Source organism: Plasmodium chabaudi (genome assembly GCF_900002335.3).
Source record: "Plasmodium chabaudi chabaudi strain AS genome assembly, chromosome: 12".
In the NCBI taxonomy this organism is placed as follows: domain Eukaryota; phylum Apicomplexa; class Aconoidasida; order Haemosporida; family Plasmodiidae; genus Plasmodium; species Plasmodium chabaudi.
The window spans coordinates 1,496,292-1,520,426 of record NC_030112.2 but is presented as its reverse complement, the minus strand read 5'-3'; the positions used below and the strand labels follow the sequence as shown (position 1 = coordinate 1,520,426).

General features: G+C 23.6%; 9 protein-coding genes across 9 annotated transcripts; 4 read left to right on the top strand and 5 right to left on the bottom strand.

The window, feature by feature from the left end:
• Window positions 1-1,121: 1,121 nt before the first annotated feature.
• Window positions 1,122-3,240, top strand: PCHAS_1241400 (ADP-ribosylation factor GTPase-activating protein, putative; the record flags this gene model as incomplete). Its single annotated transcript, XM_016799010.1, has 6 exons — window positions 1,122-1,355; window positions 1,453-1,547; window positions 1,665-1,753; window positions 1,889-1,943; window positions 2,085-2,150; window positions 2,304-3,240. 6 exons carry the CDS (start codon window positions 1,122-1,124, stop codon window positions 3,238-3,240), a joined length of 1,476 nt encoding a protein of 491 aa, XP_016654361.1.
• Window positions 3,241-4,334: 1,094 nt separating this feature from the next.
• PCHAS_1241300 (conserved Plasmodium protein, unknown function) lies at window positions 4,335-5,408 on the bottom strand (the record flags this gene model as incomplete). The annotated part of the gene is made up of 1 exon (XM_728037.2): window positions 4,335-5,408. The coding sequence occupies one exon, from the start codon at window positions 5,406-5,408 to the stop codon at window positions 4,335-4,337; it is 1,074 nt and encodes a 357-aa protein (XP_733130.2).
• A 767-nt stretch (window positions 5,409-6,175) lies between these two features.
• On the top strand, window positions 6,176-8,188 carry PCHAS_1241200 (RAP protein, putative; the record flags this gene model as incomplete). Its single annotated transcript, XM_734933.2, has 1 exon — window positions 6,176-8,188. One exon carries the CDS (start codon window positions 6,176-6,178, stop codon window positions 8,186-8,188), a length of 2,013 nt encoding a protein of 670 aa, XP_740026.2.
• A 59-nt stretch (window positions 8,189-8,247) lies between these two features.
• On the bottom strand, window positions 8,248-9,874 carry PCHAS_1241100 (NIMA related kinase 2, putative; the record flags this gene model as incomplete). Its single annotated transcript, XM_016799009.1, has 7 exons — window positions 8,248-8,418; window positions 8,503-8,637; window positions 8,775-8,917; window positions 9,068-9,202; window positions 9,289-9,385; window positions 9,560-9,632; window positions 9,774-9,874. 7 exons carry the CDS (start codon window positions 9,872-9,874, stop codon window positions 8,248-8,250), a joined length of 855 nt encoding a protein of 284 aa, XP_016654360.1.
• A 1,103-nt stretch (window positions 9,875-10,977) lies between these two features.
• Window positions 10,978-11,874, bottom strand: PCHAS_1241000 (inner membrane complex protein 1g, putative; the record flags this gene model as incomplete). The annotated part of the gene is made up of 1 exon (XM_732868.2): window positions 10,978-11,874. The coding sequence occupies one exon, from the start codon at window positions 11,872-11,874 to the stop codon at window positions 10,978-10,980; it is 897 nt and encodes a 298-aa protein (XP_737961.2).
• A 1,381-nt stretch (window positions 11,875-13,255) lies between these two features.
• On the bottom strand, window positions 13,256-13,909 carry PCHAS_1240900 (conserved protein, unknown function; the record flags this gene model as incomplete). The annotated part of the gene is made up of 2 exons (XM_735252.1): window positions 13,256-13,399; window positions 13,658-13,909. The coding sequence occupies 2 exons, from the start codon at window positions 13,907-13,909 to the stop codon at window positions 13,256-13,258; spliced, it is 396 nt and encodes a 131-aa protein (XP_740345.1).
• An 860-nt stretch (window positions 13,910-14,769) lies between these two features.
• On the top strand, window positions 14,770-15,991 carry PCHAS_1240800 (RNA methyltransferase, putative; the record flags this gene model as incomplete). The annotated part of the gene is made up of 2 exons (XM_733969.2): window positions 14,770-15,788; window positions 15,901-15,991. The coding sequence occupies 2 exons, from the start codon at window positions 14,770-14,772 to the stop codon at window positions 15,989-15,991; spliced, it is 1,110 nt and encodes a 369-aa protein (XP_739062.2).
• Window positions 15,992-16,896: 905 nt separating this feature from the next.
• PCHAS_1240700 (WD repeat-containing protein, putative) lies at window positions 16,897-21,138 on the top strand (the record flags this gene model as incomplete). The annotated part of the gene is made up of 1 exon (XM_728729.2): window positions 16,897-21,138. The coding sequence occupies one exon, from the start codon at window positions 16,897-16,899 to the stop codon at window positions 21,136-21,138; it is 4,242 nt and encodes a 1,413-aa protein (XP_733822.2).
• A 172-nt stretch (window positions 21,139-21,310) lies between these two features.
• PCHAS_1240600 (7-helix-1 protein, putative) lies at window positions 21,311-22,723 on the bottom strand (the record flags this gene model as incomplete). Its single annotated transcript, XM_736557.1, has 1 exon — window positions 21,311-22,723. The coding sequence occupies one exon, from the start codon at window positions 22,721-22,723 to the stop codon at window positions 21,311-21,313; it is 1,413 nt and encodes a 470-aa protein (XP_741650.1).
• Between the last annotated feature and the right edge of the window lie 1,412 nt (window positions 22,724-24,135).

Here is a 24,135-nt window from a genome sequence, read left to right as displayed (position 1 = left end):
TTGCTAACATTTTTAAAACATTTATAAAATTTTTGAAAAATATACCATATATAAAATTATGAACGTTCATATTAAAAGTGAAAATTTTTTAGCTATTATACATAAAAAAAAAAAAAAAAATTTATTATGTACGGAAATAATATAAAAAAAAAATTCCAGCCGTTTATATGCTTACATATATAGGCTTATTACTATTCGTTTTTTTTTATATACCTATTCATATATATAAATATATATATATAATTAAAATGTTTTTTTTTTACAATTTATAGCTAATTTACAAAAAAAAAATTATGAACAGTTAATGCAAGAGACGGAAAAAAACATTATTACATATCTATATAAATACAAATATAAATAAAAAGCATAACTAGTGTGAAAGCGATGTTAATTTTTTTTATTACTTAATTTGATAATGAAAAAAAAGATTTTATTACATGAAGATATTCTATATATTTATGTATAGTCATAAAAAAAAAAAAAAAATAATAAAAAATAGCTTTTTATTTGCTGTAATTATGTATTAGCTATAATATTATGTACATATAAATATATAACATATTATTATATATTCACACTTTGTATATAATGTGTATACAAATATTCAGTACCTTTTTAAGGGAATAATTATCTTATTTACAATTTAAAACAGATTAAGATCATTAATATTATACGTATACACATATTTTGAAACTTAAGGAAATAAAAAGTCACAAACAGTAATAGAATATTCAAGTAACAACAAGCAAGCAGCATATTGTATATTCTAAAAATATTGAAATTTATAAATCAAGTATTTTTATAATAATTCATTCCACATTATAACGATGTCTGTTTTGTGATAAATTAATTCTATATATTTCAGAAATTCAAACATTTTTAACATAATTAAAAAAGCATAAATCAAATGTTTTAACCACTACCAGTTACGTTTAATTTTTTATTTGTAATATATACGCCTATATTCCGTTATATGCGTACCGTATTTTTTTTTCGTGTATGGAAGTCAAGCTTTATATGAATCTCATAAAAGTTTAGCACTATACAGAGGTGGCAAAATAATTCCAATAATATTCCTAAGATTTACAAATATACATATGTAAAGATAACACATCGAAATCATGCGTATCAATACAAAGGATAAATGCTCAAATCAGAAAGACATCGAAAATTTAACTAAAATTAAAGGAAATAGTACATGCGCTGATTGTGGAGCAAAATGTCCAAGATGGGTTAGTATAAATTTGGGAATAATAATTTGTATAGAATGCTCAGGAATACATAGAAATTTAGGAGTTCATATTTCTAAAATTAAATCATTAACTTTGGATAAAATTATGCCACAATGGATAAATGTAAGATCCTTTTCTTGATATATATTTATATAGAAAATTTTATTGCCTTAAAATTTGTCATCACTATTATTTACTATATTATCATTTTATTTTACAGTGCATAAAAGCTATCGGAAATGACTTATCCAATGCATATTACTTGCACAATTTGCCTCCTGATGCATATAGGCCTAGGCAAGGAGATCCTTCTGAGTAAGCATAAAAAAAGAAAAAAACATTTATATAATCTGAACAATACATAAAAATGGTTAGCTGGAAACACATAGGCAACATCCCATAAGCACATTCCATTATTATATCCTTTTTCAGGGTTCTGCAAAATTGGATCAAAAATAAGTATGAGAAAAAGTTATATGCTCCTTCTAATAGAAAAGAACCAAGCCAATATTATATAGAAGGTATATGAAAAAAATTCATAAAATAATGATAATATTTATTCACTATGCATATAAAGCTGCTGATATGATTGATCATATATATACATTTTTTGAAATTAAATAATACACTCTATACTCATAATTCAACGTATTTAGGTATTGATCCAAGAAACAGTATCATGGTATCTGCACAGCCAAATACTGAAATGAGGTAAGCATTTTTTTTAAACTCAACAAATGTTATATGCATTACAACAATATTGGGCATAGTAAAGTATACTATTTTTATTGACCCATCATTTGCTATATGCACATGATTGATAATTTTTTTTATTTATTTCTTTATTTTTAGCAAAGGGAATGATGCTCTTAAGCCCCGAATAAATGAACTATCAAATTTAAAAAATGAATTGAATTCGTAAGTTTATAAAAAAAAGAATAATCTTAATTCATTGGCATGTTATTATATACACTATCATAGTTAACATTCTGTATGGTCAGTATTGCAATTGTGATTGAATAAATAAACGCATTCATATGATTTTTCTATTTTTCTATTCCCCATTCTCAGTGTAAAAAAGAAGTATAACGCTGGGTCTAGTGACATGTTTCATTCCCTACGAATTATGGACAACTATAAATCGGGGACCCCAATAGAAAATAAAAATAATAATGATTATGCAAAAAAAAATGATGACTTTATAGATTTTAATAAGGATATGATTCATAAAGCTCAACCAAACAACAATATATATTCCTTTGATAATTTAGATTATAATGGAATAGGAATAGACAATAAAAAAAAAAGTAATAACAATAATAATGCCAACTTTCGAACCTCTTATTCGTTTAATGATTTTTCAAATATGAATAGTGAGAGTTTTGAGGTAGGTCATGAAAAAAATCCAAGTGCTCCAAATAGCCAAAATACAAATATAAAAAATAAAAATGGCTATACAAACTATTCAAATAATAAAAGCATTAGTAGTAGCAATTTAGAGTTAAACAATCCCAATTATAATTATGGCTATCCTTATGAATATAATAACAGTCTTAACAATAAAAATATGAATGTAAAAAGTTATAGTAATACAATAGAAAGTCTAAATAGTAATGAAAAAATAAATTTGCAAAAATATGGTGGAAATAAAAATTTTAGTAATCATAGTTCACTTTCAGAAAAGGAATTAAGAAATGCAAAAGTTCAGGCTGCAAAAAAATGCATTGCTCGACTTTTTGCTAATTCAAAACATAATACACATACTAAAAAAAAATCATCAAATTCAAATCATAACAATTACAATACAAATGATCATAGTAATTATTCATTTATGAATGATATAAATCCTGAAAGCATAGACAATTTTTATTTAAATAGAACACCACAACGACATATAAATAATGGTTTAAATGAAAAAATAAAATTAAATAACAGGTTGTCACATTCAGAACAAAATAGTCCCGTAAAATATCATGAAAACGATAATCAAAATATTGATATTTTTTAAGCTAGCTGTTGAAGTACATATTATATTTGGCTACTAAAAATATATTTTTTTTTATCTTGTCATTTTATTTTTTGTTAATATAACACAACTATGTAGTTTGTTATAAGTTGTGTCCATTTGCGTTTTTCGAGAATTACCATTTTCATGTTATATCACCATATAATAAATATGCATAGCTAGATTATTTTGAAGGAAAATTATGTTCACATTTACAACCATAGCTATAATCAGTTAAGCCTGGGCCAGATCAATCATTTTTTTTTTGACAAAAAGGAAGAAGAAAAGAAATAGAAAAATCAAATAATAAAGCAAGGCCTGAAATAAATCTATCATACACAATCCATATGAGGGAAGAGAAATAAAGACATTTATAAAACTGTATATTATGAAGTCATTTTGTTAATCATATAAAATATTTCCAAGTATTAAAAATAGAGCAATGATAGGTTTTTCATTTTGCTTTATTTATTTTTTTTTACCTTTATACATTTGTGTTTATTTTTTTTAAAGGTTTTTTGTTCGCATATATGTAAATATATAGCCTTTTTTCAGTAGGTATTATAAATTAATTATTTTCTTTTTAGTATACATGCATACACATTTGCTCATCGAAATGGAAAGATAGCCTAATTCGTGTTATATATCGTTTTATAATTTTTATATATATGTATATGACGATGGTTAATGCAAGCATTGCCTTATATTAAGGCACATACTTGATGTAGTATATCCACCTTTCCCTTTTGCATTCTTTTATTTGTTTAATTCAAGTTTATTTTATCTTGTATGAAGTTTTTTATTTTTACATTCTCCTAACTCGATTATTTTATTCCCGCTGTATGTACGTATAAGTGCATATACACACGCATATATAATATGCAATCCAATTAACACAAACAATACACATAAATATATGGATATAAACAGTTTATTAAGCATTCATTTTAAGATAGCTTCATTGTTATCTTATTTGCCTTTAATAAAAAAAGGAATATTGCATATTGCAAAAAATAGAGGAGTATCCATTTTGATAAGCTTCCTTATCAATTTCTTCTACATAACGAAAGATATATGATGCAAAACATTTTTCAGAATCAATCTATCTTTCTGTATTTTTCCAAATTTGTTAATGTTTTAAAAAAAAGAAACAAAAAAAATGAAAAAAATAAAATAAATATACGATAAATTTCGAGAACATTAAAATACAAATCATAAAGTATAAACAAAAAAATAATGCATATAAATGAAAACACAAATGCATAATTAATATAACTTATATTGATAATTTTAATATTATATTTCATATAAAAAATAATAAAATAAATATATATAATAAAAAAAGCAACTATTAAAATAGTATGTATAATAGATATAACCCCATTTTCCGAACTTCTCTTATTAACATAATTGTGTGTAAAATATTGTCTCTCGGAAATTAAAGGTTGTGGATAATACTCCTTAAAATTATGAACAACCAATTTGTTAAACACATTTAATGAACTATTATTTATCATTAATTTGTTTTTACAAATATGCTCTATAATTATGCTTACACCTCCTTTATTTATTTTCTCTCTTTTTATTGTCTGCCTTTTTATTGGATATTGTATTATTGGTATATTATTATGAAAATACAAAAATATTTTGACAAGCTTAAAAAACATTAAATTACCTTGTCCGTCTGTTATAAAAACATCAAATTTATAATACCCACTCATTGCTGTTAAGTTAACTAATAAAAGTGATAAATTTGAAATGATTAAATCATTTTCATATGTGTTTGTAAATATAAATGTTTCATCTTTTTTTGAATGATCTATATCTCCTTCAAAATGTTTTACTAAAAGTACTACAAAGTTTGTCTTGTCGATTTTTTTTTTCGCTTTAAATGTGCAGGTTATATTTATCGAATTATAGGAGTTTATTTTTTCATTGATAAAAATGTAATCATTTTCATGTTGGTTTTTTTCAAACACCTTTGTAATAATATTCCGTTCTTTCTTATAATCACTTAATATATCTAATGCTGTTATTTTTATTTTATTTAAGGATAAAAAAAAGGTGTTTGCCGGATTAGAAACATTGGCTAGCTCACTGCATTTTCCCGTTCTTACTTTATAATTTAGAAATATTAAAAGAAAGAAAAAAAGAAAAAAAGCACATCTCATCTTCAGTCTTAAAATACGTGCCAATAAAAATAAAACAAATTCTTTTATTCTATATATTCTTCATTTTTTCAGAAATTTTATAAAGTTAATATATAATCACATACAAATATTAAATATAGAATTTGCCATATCCTTATATATGCTTAAAAAATTGTAAAAAAAAATAATATATATACATGGTAAATAAAAGTATGATATATATTATGGGCATACCTTAGATTTGACTATGGAAGGAGAAAAACCGTTCAATGGGCATATGCGTATGTAAATTATTTTTTTAAATAAATTTGAATATACCCTATAAAATTGTATTTTTAAGAAAGTAAGCAAAATAAAGGAAAATATCATAAAAAATTGAAGAAAAATATAATGGAACAATCTGAGAGGGGAACCTTTCTATTATTCATAAAAAACTACCAAAGGAGAAAATAAAGAAACATCATGATATTGTAGAAAATTTGAAAAAATGTGTAGATTTTCCAAAAATGACAAATTCGAAAATATAATAATTAAAAATTATAAAAAAGAGAAAAATGACAAAATAACTCTCATTATGTTTTATGAAAATAAAGGAGGAATGCCAATATATACAGATCATTATTTACATAATAAATTTAGCTAGCTACAAAAAAATATGAACAAAAAAAAAAATGTTTGCATTTTATTATGAACGTTCATAAATTTATTTGATTTATCCAATTTTAATTTTTTGTATTAATTTTGAATTCATAAGAAAGTTGTGGGCATATGCACAAAAAAAGTTCAGTATGATAAAACCAAAGATCTGGACACATAGGATCTTTAACATTATTAAACGGGAAAAAGGTTATTCCACAAAAAATGTAATACAAATTGAAAAACAAAAAGTAGAAAGCTTAGTTTTATATTTTCAAAAATGTATACAAGAAGACCGAATTAATAATTGTAATTTATTTCATTTTAATGCTATACATGATGACAAGCCAAGTATTAAAAATGTTCATATAAATTTAGTCAGAATATCCTATTTTTTGAAAAATATTAAAATTGATGAAAATAAATGGCTATCTATTTATGAAAAAATAAGTAACCTAGAAATAATAAGCGATAAATTATATTTAAAAAAAAAGGACATAGAAAATTGCGAAAATAATATTCAAAATGGATCGATGATCTTTCCAAATTATGTTTTGGAAAATAATTTATCTATAGAATATAATATTCGAGAATTGCACACGTCTTATTTATTCGTTTTTAATACATGTATCTCCTCGTTGTCCAAATATCTCTCTCTATATGACATAAAGAAATATTTGTTGATACTAAAAAGTTGTGAACGCTTTTTTAACTTTTTTTTTAAATTACATAAAAATCGAAAAAGCAAAAAAGATACTAGTATTTGCCCAAAATTAAACTTTTTATATTTATATTCAACTAGCCAAAATTATATGGAAAATGCAAAAATTTTAAAAAGCCAAAATAACAGCAGCATAATAATAAACGAAAAAGACAAATTTAATTTTAGCTACCATTATGAAGAACTATATAAATTAAAGTACCATCAAATATTTATTAACAAAATAAATCTAACTATCAACATATTTAAAAATATTAATTTTTATTCTATTAGTTATGAATATTATGAACAAGTTTTAAATTTTTTGTACAACCAAACAAAAAATGGTATAATAATTGAGAACGCTATACTAAATTTTTTGAATTATTTTATGAAACAAATCAAAAATGAAACAGACAATAAAAACCTTCATATTAGCTCCCTGTTTAAAGTTGTTAATATCATGTATTACTCCAAAATTGTTCACAAAGGTATTGTGGAAAATTTTGTTGAAAATTTAAAAAAAAATGCAAATACAAATGATATATACAAAGGAAACACATTTTTTAACTGTTTAAAATTATTAACATTATTAGAAAGAAATGATGATATTATATATGTATATAAATATTGTAGAGAATATATTATCAACAAAAATCCACAAGACATTTTTAATCTCTTTTTTTTTTCGTCTATTATTGGTTTATTTGATTTGTCTCTTATTAATTTGTATATAAGCCTTTTAAAAAAATATAAAACAATGCCTACTACTTTTGACATATCTTATAATGTTCACCAAAATTATAATGATGATATACCAAAAATATATACACCTTTGTTACACAAAAATTATTACACATTATTGGGATGGGATATAGTGATAAATAATTTTATTAAGCATTTAAGAGATGATCAAAAAGAAATAATCGAAATTGTTAAAATAGATTTTAATACCAAAAATGTCTATTATACTTACTCCAATAGAATATCAAATGATGTTACTTATTTATCAAAAGAAATAAATTTTTTATTAAATTTTTATCAAATTAATATGGCCAAAGTTGTTAATACGAAAAATAACAATTTTTTTTATAATCAATATAGTATATATAATATTTTAAAAAAAAAATTTAATGAACACTCAATAATATATGAATATATAACCAAACAAAATATTTTAATTGATATATTATTAATTTTGAAAAAAAATAATATAGATGATTATAAATTGTTTGCAATTGAATTTAATGGACGGACACATTATAATTTACAAATTAATCAAGACAATATAACTACAAATAATTTACATTATTATTTGAAAGAAAATTATAATACACAATTTAAAAAATTTATCACATCAAATTTAGGTTTTATTAATATTTATATTCCTTTCTATAAATGGAATAGTTTAAATTTATCACAAAAAGAAGAATATCTCATAAATTCTATACACTCTTTTAAATGATTATATATAGACCTTATAAAAAAAATTTGTCTAATCATTATTTTTATCAAAAACATTATTTACTTTTCTTTCCCTTGGATAATTTCATTTTTCAATAAATTTACTTCATCCTGAAAATATTCAGTCCCAATAATATCATAGACTGTTGGTCTTTTCTCAGAACGTTTGGCCATCATCCAGTAGCACAAATTTCGCAAATCCTTGGAATAATTATTTGGAAGTGGATCAGGCTATAAATTAAGCATACATTTTTATTTTTTTTTTGTTCTAATTTGTAAATGTATCTTCATTTTTTTCAAAATTTTTTGCTATACCTGCTCTTCGCAAACCTTCTGAACAATTGAAAGCATGTTTCCATTTTTCGATTTAAATGGATGCCTTAATGAAATGAGTTCATATAGGATTACCCCTATAGACCATATATCTGCCGAATAGCTATATGGCATATTCTTTAAAAAGAAAATGTAAATTCCAACATAAAATGTGTCTACATTAGTGATGACGCAAAGCATATGCATAAATACATTTTTATGCATAAATACATTTTATGTATAAATGCTTGTAAAAATATTAATTTAAAATTTACTTTGCAAACTTCGGGGGCCATATAACCAACAGTCCCACATAGTGTGTTTGTTTGATCCGTTTTTTCCAAAAGCTTTGCTAACCCAAAATCCCCGATCTTGGCTTTTTCATTTTCATCTAAAAATATATTATTACATTTTAAATCTTAAAAAAGTAAAAATCATATATAGCATATATATTATGGGTATATAAAAATGGATGGAAAATGCAAAGGCATAAATCGTAAGGTATGACCATACTACTTAAAAAATGCAATAAAGTAGCATTTTTATTAATAAAACATTTTAAAAATACCTCGATGGATAAGCTTTTTTTCGTGTATAAATTTTATTGCTGTAATTATCTGTAGTAACCATCTTCTAATTTTATTTTCTGGAATAATTGCCTTCATTTCTTTTGCCCTTTTTATATATTTTTTCAAGTCTCCCTCTTCAATACATACATGAGAAATGAAAAAATAGTTATGCAATTGAAAAAAATGGAAAAAAAGAAAATTTCTTATGAACTATTTTTACTTGAACAATAATCCATAGCGACACATAAAGTCCCGTCTTCAATAAATGCCTCTTTATATTTGACAATAAATGGGTGTGCTGATACTTCAATCAGAGCCTTTTTGTTTCCCCATTGGTATGTATGCAAAAAGAAAAATATAGAATCAGTATGTGTATGCACACTATATAGTATATACAGAAAATGAAAAACACTATCTATATTCCCAAATGTGTAGGCTTGATCTAGTCAATTATAAGTAAGTAAGTAAAAATATAGCAAGATTAGCGATACCTTTAACTCGCTTATCACATTCATCTTTTCCTTATGATTCATGCACGATATGTCTAGCTGCTTAACAACAAATCTTCAAAAAAAAAATACGAATTGTTATATACATTTTTTAAAATAAATTGCCCATAATATGGTATAAATTAAAAGGATATTTTTATTTATAATTTTATCATAGCTAATAAAAAATAATGTCATACTTATTTTATAAACATACATTTCCCCTCGTTCATTTTTAACTGCTGTAACAATTCCAAATGATCCCCGTCCAATTGTTTTTACGACATCATAAGCCCCTATTTTCTTGGGTTTAGACATTTTTTAATAAAAGTTTATTTTTTTATTTCATTTAGCGCAGAAAATCAAAAAATATTCGAAAATTCCAAAAAAATGCTGAAAAAGCAGACGTATATTACGCCATTCTCAAATGACTTATTAATAGACAGCCTTGTATACTATTTTATAATTCCACAAGAGTTGAGCTAAAAAATGTTAAAAATTTATATAAAAAAAATAAGCGCACACATACCTAATAAACTATATAGGTAGCAAAATCAAGTAGCAATAATAATGTTGCACACAGAATTTAGTGTATAAATAAATTATCCCCGTAATACATTATTTAAAAAATACATAAATTATGACCCTATCTTAATACCTAACAAAGGAGTGAAAACATATCAAAACTAGCCAAAATTTATTTAGTAATACATTGTTTTAAATATTACAATTATTCTTACAAAAATGTGAAAAGATCGAACACATACACAAAATAAATATAGATATATGTGTGTTGACAATATAATAATTTTCGATAGTATTGTAAACGTTTTTTAAAAAAAGCTGAAATTATAACAGAACATAAAAATAAAAAAAAAACGAAAACAAAACTTTAATCGAAAAAATATGTACATATATAATGCATATTATTATTAAAGTATAAAAATAATATATTTTAAAAAACACATAAAAAAAAATACGAATATTAATTATAAATACTATCCATAATATCTATATATCAAAAAATTAACACCACCATCTTAATACATTATATATGGTTTTGAAACAAAAAAAATATTGCATATAGGTATGTTATAAAATCAGATAAAAATATGGCCTCATTAAAAAATATAAGATACGGTTTAAAGTTCTTCGGAGTTTGTATTTTAGTTTTAATTTTTATAATCTATATATTATTAATTAATTATTATTCACATATTTTTAAAATGTCATGTTGCCATAGCTATTAGACAGCCCCGGAAAAAAAAATTGCATGTCTTATTTAAAACGGAATAAGAAAAAATCAAATAACAACAAAGAATGAAAACCAATGCAAATATATCTTTATATAAATCAAAATTTTGACCACATTAACCGCAAAAATTAAATGTATATATAACACCATGAATAGCTTCTTAAATCTAGTTACAATAAAAACCTCTTTGAACTACATTTGGAGTTTTTGAAATTCTTATTTTAGGAAGAGAATTATCTTTTGTTGCGTATATATTCATATTTGAAAAACGTTTTTCTCGTTCTGGGAATCCTTTGCACATTGATCCATGCATTTTTGGGAAATCGCCAAAGGGTGGTATAAATTTACAACTTACTGTTGCACAATAGTTGTCTTCACGTATAGTATCAACAGTTGTATCTTCGGTAGATCCCATATTCATCATTATTTGTGAGTTCATGTTTTCGAAATGTAAATTATTTAATATATCAGCATCATTATCATTGGAAACACTTACGGTTTCATTTTCTTTTAATTCGTCAACTTTTTGTTCTTCTTCTGTTTCTACTTCTTCTGTTATATCAATGTCTGGGCAATTTATTTCAGGGATTTCTTTAATGATTTCTTTTTTTGTTGTTTTTAATACAGGTATAACTTTCTCAACAACCATATATTTTGGTACATGAATAATTCGTTCTCTGTCTACATATACTGGTACTTCGACAACCTTTTCAACAGTTTTAATTTGGGGAACTTCAATAATTTTTTCTTCATAAATTATTTTATCAACATTTTTAATTTTTTCAACATATACTGTTTTAGTTTTATAAATATTTTTGTACTTAACAACTGGTCTTATTTCTTCTACTATTCTTTCAACAGTTTTTATTTGAGGAACTTCTACTATTTTTTCTAAATATACCTCTTTAGGAACTTCAATAATTTTATTTTGAACAATTGGCTCTAAAACTTTTGATGGTAAGTGTTTATTTACCACTTGTGGGAATTGATCATTTTCATTTGGGGTGGGATCAAAAACGTTGTCGCCAGAGCAACAGGTTAATTTATTGGGTGTAGAACACATCTTGTTATAATTAAAACCGTTTATTATTTTATTAATTTTTTTTTATTTTAACTACTTCAATATTACACATAAAAATTAAATTTTATAAGTAATTTCACAAAACTTGGAAGAATAAATCTATGTATACAAATATAATAAATTATTTTAGAAAATGACTAATTTCGATCGGTTTTGAAGATAATTTCTTGTATATAAAAAAAATTCACACATATATATATATTAATTGTTAAATTTTCATATAATATAGCTAATTCTAAAAGTTAAATTTTTCTATTTATGCATGTGTGCACATTACAACATGACTTCTTCAATTTAAAAAAAACAAAAAAAATAAAGCAGGTAAATTTTCGGAAATTACAATATATATTATTTTTCAAAACAAATTTGACAAAAATTTAATTTTTATAGTTTAAAATAAATAAACGAATAAAACAACGGATAAATAGGCGAACAAAATGAAACAACAAAGTACCTTCGTGATGTATATAATATTTTTCTATATCGAATATTAAACGAAATGGTTAAAACAATAATACACACAAATATATTTTTTCAAATCCGAATAAAAGAAAAAATGTTACGCCTAATTTTGGGATTTATATTTTAATAAGTAATTTTAATTTTATATATAACTTGAATTTATGTTAAAAAAATCGTTTTACCAATTTCTATATATATATTTATTTACATATTTTCAAATATATTTCAAAATAAAAAAATACCATTTTGTTAATATTAATGAAAAATTATTAACAAATATGGAAAAAAAAAATAATATTAACAAAAATTGCCAAATGGCTGTTTTTTTTTAAGTAAAAAAAAAAAAATGGTGTAAACAACACTATATTTATATGTACATATTTAAACAACAGCCACTTAGCCATAATTCAAATAAAAAATTATGTACACGTAAAAAAAAAAATACATATATATATATAATATGTATATAAATAATGCACAAAAAAATAGCTGTTTTAAAATTTATTACTAAATAAGCCATATAATGTGTAAAAAAAAAAAAAAAAAGGAAAACATAAGAATTATTCTATAAAATACTTGTAACTTTTTTCCCTATTCACACATTATAATATGAATAAATAAATGCATATTTTATTTAATAGCAATTTTTTTATTTTATTTCTCATAATAAATTATTTTAAGTCCTTTAACCATTTTTTACCTTATTTCATATATGTTCATTTAACCAATTATTTTGAATCATAATCATGTATAAATATTTGTAGTTTTGCAAATAAATTATATTTTAATCCCCTTTTATATTCTTACAAATATATTATTACACACATACGTGTGTTTGTAAAATTGTATAGTGCATATAGAGATATCTAATCACATGTTATAAACATTTTGCTCACCCTTCTTAGTTTCTTATTTCTCTGAACAGAAAGAAATCGTTTATTAATGTTGTGGAAGGGAGATTTAGCCAATTATCTCTGGTTGTATAATGTGATGTTAGCTTCCTGTCTGTGTACCTCATTATTTCGTCCATATCATAAGAACTAGTCTGTAAATGTAAGGAATTGAAAGAAATATCAATAAATCGTAAACAATAAATAAACACATAACTCTATGCATATATATAAGACGCTTATTAGGATAGCGTCCATTTCATATTCCTAAGTATGCATGCAAATAATTCAACCAACAATTTAAGTTCATAATACTCAATTGCTTATTCGCATTTAAAATACGAATAATCTAAAAATTCATTTATTTTGATTAATTGAAATATAAAAATGTATATTGTTGTATAAAAGATTACCCTATACAATTTAGCTGGGTTTTTTCTCATCCATGCTACTTTTCTTCTTCTGGTATCTCTATGGGAACTTTTTTTCTTTGGGACAGCATGCAATGAAATATCTCTCTTGTACTTGATTATATTGCCATTATTACTTTTTGAACTTAATTGTGTATGTAAGAAAAGGCTTTGAAAACGGGTGTTAACTCGATGTGCCATTAAACACTTCAAACTAATTACTAAAAGAAGTGATAACACTTTTAAAAGCAACATTTCCCAATGTAAAATTATATGCAAAATAATGTGTATATTTTTCAGCCCTATCCCTATTCATAATCCCTTAATTTTTCTTTCATTGTGTTACAAAAAATGGATGTTTATAAAGGGGCGGTGAAATAAATCATTTAGTGATATTTTAAAAAAGAATAATAAAATAAAAAAAGTAAAATAAAAAAATATATAGCTAAAATACCATTGCTCTAATTTTATTTATATTTTTATGGGCAATAAAAAAAAGAAAAATAAAAGAATATTTGCAATTACAGCATTTTCAATGCTACAATATTAGCAATATAATCAGTATTTCTAATAGGTTATGTTAAATTTTTTTATTTTTTTTTTTTCCAAAATATTATATTATTTAAAAAATGCCACAACTTTTTAATATTTGTTTTTTTCTATGCCACTTGTAGCAAAGATAATTTACCCTATGCACATATCTAACGACATAAAATTTGTTTTTCACAAATATCCTTAAATACTTTTCATCATATCTTTATTTTTTATAAAATAATTTGATTTTTCTTTTTTTTTAAATACTATTAAAAGACATTTTCAGAGTATAATGCAAATGTAAGTATGGGAAAGAGGTTCAACTGTTTCTCATATATTATTAAGTATTATATATAGGAAAAGGTATATAAGAATTTTAGCAAGTTCATTTGATCATTCATTTTGCTGGCTCATGTTTTACTAAAGTAAAGTATGTATATATGTACATAAACCTTTGAAGGTATAAAAGATGGAATGTTAATTTCCGGCCTGGTATATGAAACATAAAATGATATAACTAGAGAGTATATGCATACTTATTTCACATCCCATTTTATCAGTAAAAAAGAGAATAAAAAAAAATGAAAATATCAGCAAATATAATAAGGAAATATGTAGGAAGTAATAAATATATGTGTTCATTTCCCTTTTTTGATATTCATCACAAATTGGGTAATAGCATAAAAAATAATCATAGTGTATTCCGTTTTAATGATAAAATAGTTACATTATATAGTACCCTTAACGAAAATAGTAAACAAAATAAAGATGAACTAACTTCAATTGATTCGAGTTTAAATCCACACTGGATTGGGATGGAGCAAAGTGAAGTATATAAGAAAGTTGTTAAAGAAGAACAAAAAAAAATAGACTATATAAAAAAAAATAGCGAAAATAATGAATATTTAAGTATATCTAAAAGATCAAAACTTATGAAATATATAATACGATTAAGAAAAAAAAGTAATTTTCGAAAAAAAAATAATGCATTTTTTGTTAAAGGTACAAAAACAATTATGAATTTATCAAGAGATCATAATTTAAATATGGAAGTTGTTTTATCTAATTCAAAAACATTTTTAAAATATTTCAAAGACAAATGTAATAAGCTATATTATGTAAATAATGATATATTAAATTATATATTTTTAGATTCTTTAAAATTTATGAAAGATAAAAATTATGATTCTGTAGCTATAGTAAAAATGCCAAATATAGAAAATACAAAAACAGAAAAAAAAATAAAATTTTTATTAGCATTAGATCGAATTAGATATGCATATAACCTTGGGAAAATATTAAATATAGCTTATTCAATGAATATCGATTTTATATTTTATATTCATAATACAGTAGATCCATACAATCATCAAGTTATGGATATAACTAGTGGGAAACATTTATTTATTCCTTACAGTGTTGGATCCTATAATGAATTAAATCAATTTTGCGAACAAAATAATTTAGTTCCGATTGTGGCACACACAAATGGTATGACACCACAATCCATTTTAAAAAATATAACTAATCAAGGAGTATGTCTTATTTTAGGAAATGAATCAACAGGTCCTCACAAGGACATTTTCTCGTTTGCAAAACCGTAAGCCCCAACTACCATTTTCCCTCCACCATTGTCGCAACCTTCTATTTATTTATTTATATATATATATATATTTATTCAATTACTTTTTTTGCTTCTTAATTTTTTACAGAGTCTGCTTGCCAATGCATGAAATGACCAACTCGCTTAATGTGTCGGTGGCTGCGGGAATTCTCATACACTACCTTAAAAATGGATTATAAAAAAATTATAATTTTAACAAAAGTAGATAATCATATTTATGTAGCTATACAATCTGGTTCATAAAAACATATCCACAATTTTGCATGAATTTGGATGAAGATTATTTATATTTTCTTTTTTTAAAATTTGTATTAACCAATAAATATACCATATTTTTTAATAATTTGAATAGGCATCTTATTGTGCAATTTCTTTTTATTCGATTTTTTTGAAAATGATTGTATACATACTTTCATACAATTTGTTTATACATTTGACTATTTCTTTATTCCGATTTTTAGTTATGTAATTCATTTTTTCCAATATTGTATTTGTAGAATTTTGTCGCTTTCAAAAAAAAAAAAAAAAATATAAAAAAATGGCTATCATATTTGAAAAAAATCAAATTATTTTTTGATCATTCCACGCATAAATAATAAACAAACATGTGGAAAAAAAAACAACATCGCTATATCCATTTTTTTAGTTCTACATTCCATCATATAAAAATATATTATTTTTTTTTAAAAAAAACAACTGATTTATAGAGAGTTGGTTAGTGATTCTCATCAAGCAGTATATGCTTGACTATGCCACATGAGCATACACTAATTTGTTTTAACACTTTACTTTTTTAATTTTATTGATATAGCATATAAAGAAAATAGTATTTATATGGTCAGCCTTCTATAAGTTTGGAAGAAAAATAAAAAATCGTTTAAAAATTACGCGACTATTTTATTCTGCAAAATTACGTGATTATTTCATTTTACAAAATTATGTGAATATTTTACAAAATTAAGTTCGAATGAAGGAACAAGTAACTACCCAAATTGAGACTAACACGAAAGCAACAATAAATAGTATAAATATAATCCAAAAACATAAGGCCTTAAAATAAAGTGTCATTTTTGATGAAGACAAAATGGATAGCATAAAAAGGATTTGTGCTAACCATGGGGTAAAATGCATACACTTTTTGAGCCCCAATTTAGTATGTATTTCTTTTGGTAATATTATAAAAATAATAAATATAATAAATAAAGATATATTATTAGAATATGCAGTTTCAAATAGTAGCAATATATATGGACTGATTTATAAAAAATATGATGAGAATAGAGGCATATTAATTTGTCATGGAGTACATAAAATATATGCTTACAAATTGTGCATAACCAATTACAAGTGCACTTTAAAACTGATCTCTAAGTACTGCCTAAACAAATGGATTCTAAAAATAAAGTTTTTAAATTGTAGCAAAAAAAAAGACTATACCCTAATTATATGTTTAAGTAATGGATCTGCTGTACTATTAGACATATATAACCGTATGATCTTACAAAAATGGAAATTTAATGATATATTTTTATTATATAGTGCTGATATTTATATAAAAAAAAAAAAAAATTATAAAGTTATAATAGCTGGAGGGACACCCTTCAATAAGATATTACTATGGAGTATAAAAATTGCAAAAAAAAATACAGAAAATGAAAAAAAAAACATTATTTCACTAGAACATTATCAAGAATTAAAAGGACATAGAGGTATCATATTTAAAGTGAAATTTTTTAAAAAATCAAAGTATCTTGGTTCAGTATCTGATGATAGAGAAGGTATAATATGGTCTAAAATAGTAAGCAAAGAGAATAGTAGAACAATCAAAAGAGAGCATAATGAAGAATTGTCAAAAATGAATTATAATAATAAGTTTAATCAAGATGAAGATTCTAATTTTTTGTTATATTATAAAATAGATACTGTACTAACTGGACATGATGCTAGAGTATGGGATATCGAAATGTGCAAACATAAAAACAAAATTTATTTTGTTACATGTAGTGAAGATTCAACATGTATTATATACGAACTAAAAGATAAAACAAAAACAAACGATATTAATGATAAAAATGTGTGTAGACAAACTGGAATATCTTTTAAATATTCAAGCACATGTTCAGGGTCAATTCGATTTATTTTATTTAATCCAACTTATAGGATCCTACTTTCAGGGTTTGATAATGGTTCTGTGCATTTTGTTTCGTTTTATAAATTAATAAAAAATAATTCAAAAATAAATTCTATCAAAAATGAAGAAGCTAATAATGAAAATCAACCAGAACATATCGATGAACAAAGCTCAAGTCTTTGTTATTATGATGACCAAATTTTAAAAAAAAAAAATATGATACATTTTTTAGATGAGAGTTTAAATAAAGAATTAGAAAAAACAAATGATTGGGTTAGATCTATAAATCATATAAATATGAGTAATATAATAATTTGCACAAATTTTGGAAAAATATATATTTTAAAAGCTAGCGAAATAAAAAATAGATTAACACTGTTACATAAAATAGACGACAAAAATTGTTTATTAACATGTTTAACTTTTTATGGGCTAAATTATATTTGTCTTGGATTTAGTAATGGATATTCTTCTTTTCTATTTTTATCAAATAATAATCTAGCCAATTCGAGTGATAATAACAATATAGCCAATTCAAACATTATCTTTTCAAAATATTTTAAATGCTTTTCACATCGAGTAAGCGACATCAATATCATTCCGCTATCTACTTTAAGTTATAAAAAAGTTACATCCTCTGATGAATATCAACATCTAGTGGATATCCTATACTTGAACCTAAAAAAAGGTGCATCTAGTAACACAAAACAAGGCCTCTCCAATTTTAACAACACAGCATCTGATAACTCTACATTTTACAAGGTCATGTACAATAATGAAATGGAAGCAGATTGTGAACGGAACAATATGGAACCTCTTGTTTCGAATTTTTTACTAACACCAGTTGATCACACAGGAAATATAAAATTTTTTGGAATACAAAATGAAAATGGGAAAATAAATTTTTTTGAACTATCTGAAACATTTATAGATGTGAAAAATAAAAAATCAAAAATAATATCCTTCAATTATGCATTAAGAGAAAAAAAAACAAAACATGAATCTCAAAATAGTTTGAATATTATAATATTTTTAGGTGATGAGTATGGTTGTATTTTTATTATTTATTTAAAAATTCCTATACAAATATATGAAAAAAAAAGAATATACGATTTTGAAAAAATTACTATTAAATATAAAGACAAGTTACGGGTTCATGGTAATCGAAAAGTCTTTGACATAAAAATAATTGATGGATTCATATATTCTTGTGGTCAAAATGGAAATATAATAAAATATCAATTATATAAAAATAAAATATATACATTATATAAATTATGCTTGATTAAAATTCCATATTATTCCTCTATTTATAAGTTAATTCCAATATTCATTAATACTACAAAGGGATCAGTATCTGAACCTGATTGTAGAGGGAACGAAAGTGGGGTTCTCACATCTGGGCCTGCTAATAACGAAGCTTACTCTCAAGAAGACAATATTCATAATATAGTTGTTTGCTGCTTTAAGGAAAAGAAATTTGTTTTATACGATTTAAAAAATAAAATTGAATATATATCAGTAGAATGTGGAGGTTTTAGAAGGCCTTTAAGTATTTTTATGAAATATACAAATAATTTGATGAAAACGTTTTCCTTTTGTTTTTGTAAAGAAAAAAATATATTTTTTTATTTTAAAGAGTTGAATCAAAATAAATCAAATATTATACCATACAATCAAATTTATATAAATGCCGATTTTCATACTAAAAGTATTTCTTCCATTCTATGGATAAACAAAAACTATTTTGTTACCTGCTCAGAGGATGGGACTATCAAAATTTTATTTACCAAACGAATTAAACAATCCCAAGAATCGAATCATGACATACTAGACCCCAAAAAAGATCATACAGAAAATGATGGCAAAAAAAAGTATAATCATAAAAATTATATGCAACACCGAATTGAGGTAGTTCAAAATGTCTACAATCATAATGAACCAATTTTTTCTATTTGTTTTTTAAAAAATTCATTTTATAATTTTCGAAGTCTTCGATTTTTAACAAGTGTTGGAGCAAAAAATTCTATCAATCTTTTTTATATTTTTATGAATAATAATAAAATTCCAATTATATATCATATAGAAAAATTAAAGGTTCCTATTTTTTCGAGTAATCTTCGATTTTTATGTGTTGAAGGAACTTATAAAATATCAGATCAAACAGAAAATAATTATGTCATCCATTTTGATATATTTATAGGAACATCTATGGGTCATATATTTAGATATAATAATGGTATATATGAATTTAAAATATATAAAAATATTGTTTTTTCAAAAATACAAAAACGTGCAAGCTTAACGAATTCGTACAATTTGCACAGCACAATACTGTCAATCAGTCTGACCAGCATTATCACGAATAAAACAGGATGCCAATTGAAAGACGTGAAAAATAATATACATTCCGAACCAAATATAGAAGGGGGCAATCACATTCCCAGTGATGTACTTCAAAAGTTAGACCCAAATGAGTTGCACCTGTTCGTTAAAAAAAAACAAAACAAAAAATGGAATAACAAAGAAATGCATAATATATTAGTGTCCGGACTAAATAATGGACATGTTTATATATATCATGTTGAAGAAGATAAAATGGATTTTCTAAAAAAAATTAAAGTACATCAAAATGGAATTAATAAAATAGCTATTAAAAAAAAAAATAATATTTTACATATTTTTACATGTGGGGATGATCAATCTGTTAATATACTTACCATAAAAGTTAAAGATAAAATAAAAAATGAAAATAGTAGCAACAAAATTAATCAAGACATGACTAACAATTGTAGTATACAAAAACGATTTAGAATTTTTATTTTACAAAATACAAACATGCCTAATTCACATTATTCATCAATTAGGTCAATCGTAAATTTCTCAAACTATGTCATAACAACATCTTGGGATCAGTACATATTCATATGGAAAATAAGTAAGTGGAATTTCAACAAATCAGGCAATGTAAATGAAAAGGAAAATAAAAATAAACATGCTATTACCCTATATAATTTTAAAAGGTTCAAAATGGCGGTTTACGATGTTTCATGCTTAAACTATTTAGTTATTAAAAAGAAAAAGATTTTAAAAAGTGGAAAACATAGCCAACAAAATTACAGGCGCAAAGTGTACTTATCCGTTGCTGGCACAAATGGGAGCATCGAGTGTTTCTCATTATGCCTGGTCAAGTAAGACCATTTTTAACTCTCTCTCGTTCATAAGTTTTGAAAAAAATAAAAATTACTACATATTTTGGACCTCTTTTTAATCAAATTGCGTTTCATTACAAAGGTATAAATTTTTATAAAAAAAAAACATGTAACAAGAAATGGGCATATTTATGTAGACAAAAGCAACATTCCCATCACACATCAGTAGAAATCAAATTATTTGGAAAATCATATCCAAGAAAGTATGTCAAATGAGGGTTCACAATAAATGATAAAAAAACAACTAGCCCTGCATAGCCTTCATATAAAGAGTTAGGTCTATCGGGAATATTATAAAATTTATCAAAATATTTTATAGAAAATAAAGCATATTTTAATGCCATGTTATACCATTTTTTATCATTTGTTAGATTATATAAATATAAAAAAACAATTCCATTACCTGATATACCATGACATAAACCAAATCCTTTATATAATAATCCTTTTTTCCAAATTAAAAATCCCATTTTTTCTAAAAAGGTTTGATTATATTTTTCTTTAAAGTCCATTGGTGCATATTTATATTTTAATAATTCAATTAAAAGGATAATGAATCCTACATTTCCATGACACCATTGAATTAGCTGTTCTTTTTTTTTTATATAATTATTACCATTATCAATTGTGTTACTTATTTCTTGACTTTTTTGTTTTCTTCGAACTGATGAATAAACATTATATTCGTCGGTTAAATAAAATTGGAATATTTCATCTACTACTTTATATATAAGTTTTATATTTTCATTAAGTTTTGAAATAACTACATTTTTACATTTATTCATTTCATTTTTATCTAAAGTGTTTAAATCTACTACTTCATTATTATAACATAAAATTAATGATATAGACAAATCATCAATATGTTTAAACAAAAATAATATAAGCTTATACAGTATTAAAAATATACCTGCATAACCATGTGCACTACCTAGATATACTTGTTTATGCCATTCAAAATACAAACTAAGAAATGTATTATTATAATATTTTTCAGCTTTTGTTAAACCATATTCAAATATTGAATTCATAATATTATATAAATTTTTTAATATAAAAAACTTGAATTTTGTATTTATCCACGTATTTTTACAAAATAAAAGAGAATATATATATCCACTTTTTCCATATAATAATTCACAATTACTATTTATTTGTAATAATTCTTCTGAATTATCTCTTAAGTTTTGAATTAATGTATTTATATTTATATCTACACCTTTATCATTTTCTATATATTCATTTAAAACACATGATAAACTAACTACCCCTATATTCCCTTCTAAAAAGCTTATACAATTTTTACAAGTATATCTATTTATTCTTTTTATTATATTATTACCAAATTCTAAATATATATAATCATTATTATATTCATATAATACTATGTCCATATATAATATACCACCAATACCACAATAAATCGACTGATTTGCATGCTTCTCATTTTCATTATTTAATTTAAAGGAATATTCATTAATTTTTTTTTTTATCAAAATTATATTTTGCTCATTGTCTTCAAACTCCTCCAGAAATTCATTCGATATATACCGCCTGCCTTCTGCCATCAAGTTGGGTAGCTAAAACGGGAGAAAAATTAAAAAAAAAAAAAAAAAAAAAAAAAAGCTATACAGCTATTATACCCCCACAATGGCTTTCTATCTCTACCAAATTATGAGGTTTACAAAATTATTCACAAACTATTCTCCACTACTCTTTTTGTAGTCACAATTTAAAGTATAGCTAGGCATAACTAAAATGGTTGAATATTTATTTTTCCAAAAATATGGCATATAAAATAAATTGAAGTGTGGATAAATTTCTCAAAATTATTTTATTTTGAAAAAATATATTTCCCTCCTTTTTCTTTATAACAATTTTTTGGTGCCCTTTTTAATAGGCTTATCAACGGTGCTTGAAAAATATCAGCGAAAATATTTTAGCTGTAATAACACCAAAATATTTTATTCGTATAAAATGAACTTTAATTTACCAATAATTTATATGTACATAATTTTAAGAAATATTATTATTTTCCTAAAAAATAATAACACAATATTAATAAATATATACCCCCATTTATTCTCATTATTTTTAATATTTACACTCCCACAAATTGGTATACATATTTAGCGAAACACACACGTCAATATTGTTTCGCTCTTTTTGTAAAATTACAGTTGTAGTTAATTATTCTCAAAAATGAAGAAAAATAAACTTATATAATTACTCTATGTATATGTAACTACACACGCATACGACTTTACGAAGTAGAACTCGTTAACAACCATAAGCATGCACTAAAATAGAAGATCACACAAAATCACAAGAAAATGCATAATTATTATTTTTCCTAATATTTGGATATAGAAATATATAGTAAAGAATAAGCCAAATATATGCCTATCTGTTTAAAGACCATTAAAGAATTAGTACGCATTAATACAAATTAGTTTTTATAGCATTATTTGTCACAACACCTTTATGTTGCTTTCGCCATTATTCATTTGTTCTTATTCTATATGAATGTGTATAAATTCATTTTAGAAAAATAAAAACCTGGGTATATAATTTGGTAAGATTATGTTTATTGACCATATTAAAATGAAAAAAACAAAAAGAATAATAGATGGAATATATAAGTATTATTATGGTTGTGAAATCTTAATGTGTACTGAAAAAAGGGAAAGAAAAATCAAACGGATTAAACTTAAAATGATAAATGGACAGTAACAATATAATTATGTGAGGATCTAGAAATGGGTAAATAAACAAAAAATGCACATTTCTTAGGTTATTAATTATACGAGCAATTCTTTAAAATTGATCAAAAAATCTTAATTTTTTTATATATATAAAATGTGCGTATAATATATATAATGTGTACCTTCTACTTTATTAATAAAATTACAATTTGATAAATTAATAGAAAAAAATGAAAATCATAAATTTTCAATAATTAAAGAAATATTTTTTCGAA